Here is a 10,000-nt window from a genome sequence, read left to right on the forward strand (position 1 = left end):
CCTACCCAATCTCATGATATACCCAATAAAATTTTAGATATTTTTTTTTTGATTTGTTTTTCATTAATTTGCATACTTCGTTTTACTATGGAGATCTTCAGTTGATATTTTCTTTGGTTACTTGAAGTTTATGAAGTTTTATGTTATTCTCCTTTGAAAGCTGCTTATCTTTTTTTTTCTTTGGTGTCTTGTTCAGTGTTGTGAAGGAATATACAATTATACATGTTGGAAACCCTTATCTTTAGTTTATTGTCAAAATGTATGCAAATTATAAGATCATGCTTCCACTTTGCATTTAGTTCTAGACACTTTGTTTGAAGTCATCTTCCATGTCATGTAGACTTCCTGGTAGTTTACAGGTCTTCAAAACAAGTGTAGTGTCTTTAACATGTGATAGTTGTAGTTCACTAACTTGTTGAGAATAAACCAACAGGTTTTATTTTTATAGGTGAGCAAAGTTTGTAAGGTTAAAGAATACACCGTCCTGAAACTTCCTTTCTAAAAAAATACATTTTAACAAAAAATAATCTTTCCTATTTTTTCATTTTTTTGTGGTGATTCTGATTTTTTTTATTAACATCAAAAGCAAAATAAAGTAGAAACAATTTAAATGTTCTAGAAAAAATAAATGAATGGCAAATAAAAAAAAACGCAAGAAAACCGACCTATAACCAAAAGAAAACAAACCAAAACGAACAAACTTTATTGATTAAAATAAAAACATATTTAAACACTAATAATATCTATGCATGTCAAAACTCTACTGAAACTAGTTCTAGACAGTAACTGTCTGTATTTTTGAGATGAGGTGTTTTCATTGATTGAGATTGTCGGACTGACTTCCTCATCTTGGTTGTTATTGTCACAACGTTTCGGCCGTTTTGCCCTCCGGCCTTCAACAGGTGTTTTGTATCGAACTGGGGAACCGTTTTTTAGGAGTCTCGAACCCAACCCTTTATTATTATTACGGGGGTACCGTGTTCGGACTCCAGCTAGGCTCTGGGACATAGTTGCTGATTCTCTGTTTTTGAATGTTACTTTTTTACTGCCTTCGTTCAGGATTGAACTCAGCACCTTTGGGTAACTGTAAACTTTTGATACAACAACTAGGACCACTCGGCCATATGTCACTAGGACTCCTAACAAACGGTTCCCCAGTTCGATACAAAACACCTGATGAAGGCCGGAGGCCAAAATGGCCGAAACGTTGTGACAATAACAACCAAGATGAGGAAGTCAGTCCGATAATCTCAATCAATAGTTCTAGACACTTTCGTTTGAAGTCATCTTCCATGTTGTAGGGAAACGTGCGACTTACCTAACTAGCACGTGTGCATTTAAACGACTTTCATTTTTAATGAACATACCATTCGAGTCGGATTTTCTTCCGTTTTAAAAGTAGTCGCTGTTCAAAGAACTTGAAATGTGATTCAGATGACTTGCATGTATAGAAGTCATATTTCAATGCGGAATTTAAAATGAAATCCTGTTGTGCTGACAAGGAAAAAGGGTGTCGTTTTTAAACGATAGATTTATTTTATAAAAGTATAATTCGAGTCGGATTTTATTGCGTTTGAAAAAAGTCGTCGCTGTTAAAAGAACTTAAAATGCGATTCGAACGACAGGATGCATCTAGCATTATACAACAGTTGAGAGCTGTCTTTTTTGAACGTGGTGCCCCGCTGGAAATTCTTACTAATAACGCCACTACGTTTCGATGTCAAGAATTTCAGAAGACTTCCTAGTTTACAGGCCTACAAAACTAGTGTAGTGTCTTTAACAGGTGATAGTTTGTAGTTTACCAACTTGTTGAGACTAAACCAACAGGTTTTAGTTTCATAGGTTAGCAAAGTTTATATTTTATTATTATTATTATTATTATTATTAGTAGTAGTAGTAGTAGTAGTAGTAGTATTTTATTATTTATATTTTATTTTTATAGGTGAGCAAAGTTTACTCCTAAAAACTACATTTTAACAAAAACATAATTCTTCTTTTATTTTCATTGTTTTAATGATTAAAAGCAAAATACAAGGAAACATTTTCATTTTAGGTATGTTAGTAACCTTTATGTGGTATCTTCCGTAAGTAATCGCTGGTTTTCTTAAGAGGATTTTAACTAGAAATATACCGGGGGGGGGGAGGGAACTAATGCGGTACTTATGCATCCTTTGAACTAGACGTAACTCAGAGTTCGGCTCGGCTTTTCCTGGAACATGACGTCAGCAGCTCGGTTTAGCTGCTATCTGAAGTAACATGACGATCAGCCAATCACAACGCCGCGTGCTGAGTTTCAACTCGACGCGTGTGCGCGCGCCCGGGCAGCAGACGAGAATTCGAATACCAATTGGAAGAGGAAAAGATCCACCATTTCTTACATGATTTAACTCATACGAAATGAATCAATGACATAGAACTGGTTGTTACTTAGCATTTTTATCCGTTGCGCCACGTGTACAGACGATATTAACAAAGAATGAAATTAAAAAAATACTTTTCAAGATTTTGATTCGGTAATGCGTCTATTAAAAAAAAAAAAGAGACATAACTAATAAATTATTTGAAGACCTGCATGTGACAGGTTCGAATCCTCCAATTCATCCTACTGTAACCTTCACATGGTACCTCCCGTAAATACCCGATGTCTTTCTAAAAATATTCTAACTAGAAAGATAACTAAGAAACGAATGCCAACAACGGAATTATCCGATGCATAAGAAATGAATGGACGAATGCGCAAAGTTAGACAGAAGCTATGTTTATCTAGGATCGGCTAGATCGGCTTTCCCCAGTAACATACGACGAATATGACTTCGAATACGACGAATATGACTTCCTCAGGTGGACAGTAATAACCATCTCCCCCGAAAGGAGAAGATTATGTCTGAGTGCATGGTGTAGAAACACTTATCCAGTTAGAATGCTCTGTCTGACAAATTTAATTAATACACGTAATCTTCCTTTCATGACGTCATTAATACACGTATCTTCCTTTCATGACGTCATTTATGCGTAATGTTCCTTTCATGACGTCATTAATACACAGTCTTCATGACGTCATTAATACACGTATCTTCCTTTCATGATGTCATTTATACGTAATCTTCCTTTCATGATGTAATTGATACGTAATATTCCTTTCCTGATGTCATTAATACATAATCTTCCTCCATAACATTAATCGTGGCTACCGAGAGTAAAGAAAACCGACGCACATGACAGCGTGACGTCATTATCAGATCTACTTGTAGGTATATGGTCTAGGCTATCAGCAGCAGTTTCGTCTAGTTTTCAGTTTTCTGACATGGTTTATTTTTGCGTTGTTGCAAATTGCCGGGGAAATTATCCAAAATTCCCCAAAGTACATATATTTTCTTTTCCTAAAGAGAAGGAGCAACTCTCAATTTGGATTTATTCCAACCAAATATAGTAAAATAAGTAATGTTATTTGTTAATAACTAAACGTGTATTTAATTAGAACTGTATTAAAGTACTTTCATAACGTTTGATAACATTGTTAATATAAATTAAAGTACTTTCATAACGTTTGATAACATTGTTAATATAAATTAAAGTACTTTCATAACGTTTGATAACATTGTTAATATAAATTAAAGTACTTTCATAACGTTTGATAACATTGTTAATATAAATTAAAGTACTTTCATAACGTTTGATAACATTGTTAATATAAATTAAAGTACTTTCATAACGTTTGATAACATTGTTAATATAAATTAAAGTACTTTCATAACGTTTGATAACATTGTTAATATAAATTAAAGTACTTTCATGACGTTTGATAACATTGTTGATATAAATTAAAGTACTTTCATAACGTTTGATAACATTTTTGATATAAATTAAAGTACTTTCATAACGTTTGATAACATTGTTAATATAAATTAAAGTACTTTCATAACGTTTGATAATATTGTTAATATAAATTAAAGTACTTTCATAACGTTTGATAACATTGTTAATATAAATTAAAGTACTTTCATAACGTTTGATAATATTGTTAATATAAATTAAAGTACTTTCATAACGTTTGATAACATTGTTAATATAAATTAAAGTACTTTCATAACGTTTGATAACATTGTTGATATAAATTAAAGTACTTTCATAACGTTTGATAACATTGTTAATATAAATTAAAGTACTTTCATAACGTTTGATAACATTGTTAATATAAATTAAAGTACTTTCATAACGTTTGATAACATTGTTGATATAAATTAAAGTACTTTCATAACGTTTGATAACATTGTTAATATAAATTAAAGAACTTTCATAACGTTTGATAACATTGTTAATATAAATTAAAGTACTTTCATAACGTTTGATAACATTGTTAATATAAATTAAAGTACTTTCATAACGTTTGATAACATTGTTAATATAAATTAAAGAAATAATACAATTTATTGCTAATACAGCAAATGTTATGTTGATATTTTTAACTGTTTATTTTCTTATAAGGCTTAAAAGTCTACCAGGAAGGTTGAAAATTTAATTTAATTTTGCTTTAGTTTTTAAAATTATAAACAAATAATTTTTACATAATTGTCAAAATGTCTTTTTAATAATAAATAGAATCTTTCATTGAGTATTTCCAAATATTTTAAACTTCTATATTTTTTTCTAAAGTCGGTTTGAAAATTATTCAGCAAGCGGGTATTAATGAAATTAGCTGTGACTGAACGTTATATATTAAAATTGATTGTTTCTTTTTAGAATTATAAACGAATAATTTTTACATGAGAATATTTGTGTAAAATATTTTTTAAAATTTATTTACTTGCCTCCTCACGAGGGCACAGTTAGACACAAGGTCGGTTTGTAATGTGGGAATATCTAGCTCCCAAAAGGGATAGGAACAAAAATAAAATAAAAATTGTCTCAGTCATGAAGGATTTCTGCTCCACTAACCGAGGACAGAACAAATGAAGAGTAGCATAAGAACAGATATCACACTGTGATTATTATTATTGTAAATGTTTGTTTACTATCTTTTCTTATATTTTAACAATAGTTTACATTATGGTATGGATGTTTTTTTAAATGTTTTTAGGTATGTTGACATCATTTTCGGTCTGAGGATGTAATAAAGGAGAAGTCAAGATTCGATGATTTTTTTAAAATTTTATTTTTAAAACGTTTTTTACATGGGGATCACCACTTATCAAGGCCCGGAAGCCACTCGGGGATAATAATTATTTTGTGTACAATAATCAATGGGATAATATCGCAGTAATAGTTGGTATTGGAGATTTGATAACGTGTCTTACTTAAGGGGGCGATTAATCAGGAATTTGTTTATGTTGGACTTGAAGACGTCCAAGTTGTAGCCAAGTGGGAAACAGGCAAACGGAAGAGAATTCCACAGGAGCGCACTTCTCAGAAAAAAAAGCTATGTTCATGGAATCTACGTTTTGATTTAGGCAGAGATAAAGAGTGGGGGAAATTACTGACAGTGGTTTTAGCTAGACGGGTGTTTATCATGAAGGATTGGCGAGGGGGACCAGAGATTGGAGCTCGGACGAGCACATGCCATGGAAATACAGATAAAGTGTGTGGGAAATTATGGTACTCTTGCATAATTTGACCCGGATCCTCGTGATTTCCCGTCAAGCCCGGATCGGGCAAGACCGGCAATCATCGGCGTCGGCCGAGCGTTGTTCAACTGTTGAAACGCTAACCCGACTTTAGTTTGTAATTGTAAGCAGACGACAATCGAATTGGAAGAAAGTAACTACTGAAAAAAAATGACAGCCATGGGAATAAATCTGTGCATGCTTGAAAAACACATGGAAACGCCGATGCAGACAATTTCCTTTTGTCGGGAAAAGAAATTGCTTTCTCAAAGAATGACATGCAACAAATGTTTACTAAAAAAAAAGAAATTGCGTAAAGGATGTCTTCTCCTGGCGGTGTACCAGTGGTCAGTGTAGACAGTGGGTGTCATTGTACACGGGATCGTTTTTTGCACGTTCCAATTTGGATATTGCAACAATAGTGAAAATCATCTATTTATGGGCCTCCGAAATGGCAACACTAAAAAAATATTAAGAGAGAATGCGGTGTTATATCCGAACACACGTACACGGATTGGAAGAACTTTCTGATGGAAATTTGTCAGGAGTATTTCCTGAGGAATCCCCGGCAGATAGGAGGCCCAGGGGCACACTGTAGAAATTGACGAATCCTTATTCAACCGAAGAAAACATAACGTTGGGGGAATCTTGGTCACTGTGCCAAATCGAAACGCCGAAACCCTCTTTCCAATAATAAAAAAATATATTCTGCCGGGTACAACAGTCGGTACCGACTAAAAAAGAAATCAATATTTTTGATAAAAAATAATTATACTAATAATTAAACAAAAAATTGTACTTACACCTAACAATTATACGAGGTCCACAAACTTTTTTTTTGCAGATAAATAAAAAAAAAACAAACAAACTTGTTGCTGATAAATATTATGCAAAAAAAAAAAAAAAAAAAAAAAAAAGAAACAAAAAATTGTACTTACACCTAACAGTTATACCGGTAATCAGTCTTTTTTTGCAGATAAATTAAAAAAAACAAAAACTGAGCGGTAGAAGGATTCTACCATTTTCCCAGCGGCCCGGGCAAAAGACTTGATATACGTGTTCCATTTAAGATCAGGAGTAAAGGTCAAATACTACAATAAATTAAATAAACATATTTGTTTTTTTAAGGTAGGTTTCTTATTATTTGAAAATTTCCACTTATTTTTTTTTTTCGTTTTGTTTTTTTTTTTTTTTCCTTAGCCTGCGTCTGTTACGCCGCTCGGTTGTCACCGATGATTGCCGGTCTCGCCCGATCCGGGCTTGACGGGAAATCACGAGGATCCGGGTCAAATTATGTAAGAGTACCGAAAGTGGTTTTAGCTAGACGGGTGTTTATCATGAAGGATTGGCGAGGGGGGGGGCAGAGATTGGAGCTCGGACGAGCACTTGCCATGGAAATAACGATAAAACAAGAACAGGCTCGCAACGTCTCTCATGTGGGAGAGAGGTTGCAGGGAAAAGAAGAGAGCATCCCTCACCAAGCCATGAAGTCTATTTTGTACTTTGTCAAGGCAGGATAAGCTGTTTTTTGAAGCTCCAACCCATATGTGGCAGCAGTACTCCATATTTGGACGTACTTGGCTTTTATAGAGATAGAGAATTGCATCAGTAGTGAGATATCTTCTGGAGCGGTAGAAGGATTCTACCATTTTTCCAGCGGTCCGGGCAAAAGACTTGATATACGTGTTCCATTTCAGATCAGGAGTAAAGGTCAAACCCAGGAGCTTGTCAAAACATGAAGCCTTCCCAAGACGAGAGCCATCCATTTCGATTGATGCTAGATGAGGAACAGAGCGTTGATGATGTAACGTTAGGAGCTTGGTTTTAGATGATAAAACGTTGTGAAATAAACACGCAAGATGAGAACATTAGTCCGAATAATCTCTAAAGTTTAAAAAAAAAATAACATTCAACCCATGTGAATTTTCTCTAAATTAAATTAAAAAAATATTTCTGCACTAGTAACTTTTATTGTTTGTTTGTATTTAAATTATTTATTTGATTTCAATTTTTTGTATTTTATCGTTTGTTTTCATTCTTAAAATTATTTATCAATGGTTTTCACTTTTAAAATTATTCATCGTTGGTGTTTAATATGTTTTTTTAATTGTTTGTTTACTAAATTCATAATTCAGTTTTATCAGTATTAAATTGTATATTGCTTTAAAATTACTTAATTTTACATAGATAATATTTATATTTTATATTGAATAAAGTTCAGTTTAAGTATTAAGCGAACTGTGTTCCTTTTTCTTTTTAAAAATGTTTTATTGCTCTTTTTCAAATGACCCTCATATAGTACTGACAGTCTGACAAATCTTACCTACATTGCCAGCAGGCATTTTTTCAGTTTACAGGCCTTCTTCTTTCTCTCGGTGGCCATGCATTACACATAATCTTCCTTCCATGACGTCATTAATACACATAGCACTAAAATCGTCACCTGATGTTTTTATTTTTTATTTTTTGAAATCCTTTGAGATGAGGCTTCATAGTTTGTGTATTCATTTTTTTTTTTTTTTTTTGCAGAATGTTGCCCACAAAAAATATTGTTGTTTCATCACGTTTCGGCCAACTAATCCTCTGGCCTTCGTCGGGTAGTCAACCGTGACGGGATAGGAATGCTGAGTCTTGTAACCGTATCTCTTGTAATTACTGCCTTCCTTGTTTGTGCAGTGATGATGAGACAACGACAATTATGGAAGGCAGTAATTACTTGGCGATACTGCTACAAGTCTCAGTACTTCTATTCCGTACGGTTAACTAGCTGAGGAAGGCCAGAGGATGAGTTGGCCGGAACGGGGTGAAACAACAACTACGAAGAGGAGGATAACAGTCTGCAAAACAATGGATTCACAAAAACTGATGTATTTACATAATCTATAATGTTTATCTAGAAATTTCTAAATTTGTCTGCTAAAATTCCTCTGTTTGGTAACATTCCCATTTTTTTGTCAATAAATATTTTATTCTAAAATATCTAAACACAATTATAATATTGAGTTGCCAACTAAGTTCTTGCCCTTTTTTTTTTTAAAATGTATTGTGTTTTGAAAATTTATTTCTTATATTTTATTTTTCAGATCAAAATCAAATGATTTCTACCAAAAAGTTATTGAAAATCTTGTACGTTGTGAAAAAGTTGGGAACACAAATGGAGAATACATCATTTATTAAATAGTCGTTAGTTTTTATTTTACTTTAAAAAAAATGTACATTTAAAAAAACGGCAAAAATTAGTTGCCAATCTAATAGAATAAATTCCTATTGCGCTAATTTTCTTACATTATGATCCAGCGATAAACGCGTTAACTGGAGGGACGCGTCTTGAATAGAAATGTTTTTTTACTTTTTTTTAATTTTTTTTTATTTTTGTTTCTTTTATTCTTCAGTTCGTCGAGAGATGCTTCCAGGAATTTACTGGATTAGATAATATTTTCTAGAACCGTCCGTCTGTGGAACATAATACCGAGTGTCTGCTTCCCGGCTGACTATAACATGGTCGTCTTCAAATCTAATCTATTGGGTTGACAACTAAGTTCTTGCCTTTTTTTTGTGTCGAAATCAAATGCTTTCTACCGAAAATATATTGCGAATCTTGTTTAACGTTGGGGGAAAAAGTTGTGAACACGAATGGAAAATACATAATTTATTAAATAGTTGTTAGTTCTTATTTTACTTTAAAAAAATGTAGATTTAAAAAACGGTAAGAATTTAGTTGCAAACCTAACAATAGTCGACCTGCACACGTTGCTCCGGAACGAACAATGCAACAAATAAATTAATGATTCGTCCAGTAGTTTAGCAGAGGGTCATTTCAAATCCCCCTCCCTGCTCGGTTGACATACGGAGCCCTTAAAAAATATCTAAAAAAAAAAGGGGTAAAGAGAAGAGAATGTAAACATTTGAAGACTACACCTACCCCGAGAATGACCCTCAGGTAGAAATATTCTTTGCCTTGTGCAAACTGTAAGTATGACGAAACGAAGAGTCCGACATTTACCATCAACCAAATCGTCTGGAAAAAAAAAAGAATTTAATGAATTGTTAGAGAAGAATGTGTAAATTAGATAAAAAAAATAAAATAAAAAAGATACAATAGATTGTCACGTGACAAATAATGAATGAGGGTGATTGAAAGTTTTCATGTACCATACACTCAAAACAACAAACGATCAAGAAAACGGCAATTCTCCCCCCTTTGTCAGAAACTTTGTTAATAGATTGTGGAGACTAAAATCAAATTCAATTCCATGAGCAAAGTTTCTTTCCAAGAACTACTCATCTGTTGAACATGATACTGTGGGGCTGCTTCCCAACTGACTACGACGTGGTTTTCAAATCCAGTGTTAACAAATTCTTATTTTTTGGATCCATTGGACCACTATTCTCATCTAGAG

The 10,000-nt window shown here is 33.1% G+C and overlaps 1 protein-coding gene across 4 annotated transcripts in view; it reads right to left on the reverse strand.

Moving 5' to 3' along the window:
• LOC145241571 (NADPH oxidase 2-like) overlaps nucleotides 1–10,000 on the reverse strand; it is a 247,736-nt gene that overhangs the window by 128,662 nt on the left and 109,074 nt on the right. For 3 of the 4 annotated variants that reach the window (XM_080104643.1, XM_080104648.1, XM_080104642.1), the window contains exon 2: nucleotides 9,523–9,618. The exons of the other annotated variant lie outside the window; for it this stretch is intronic. In XM_080104643.1, coding sequence (XP_079960769.1) covers nucleotides 9,523–9,618 — 96 coding nt within the window. The remainder of the gene's footprint in view (nucleotides 1–9,522; nucleotides 9,619–10,000) is intronic. 4 annotated transcript variants of the gene reach the window in all.

The sequence above is a fragment of the Euprymna scolopes genome, chromosome 20, assembly GCF_053919585.1.
Source record: "Euprymna scolopes isolate OS-2025 chromosome 20, ASM5391958v1, whole genome shotgun sequence".
Lineage (NCBI taxonomy): Eukaryota > Metazoa > Mollusca > Cephalopoda > Sepiida > Sepiolidae > Euprymna > Euprymna scolopes.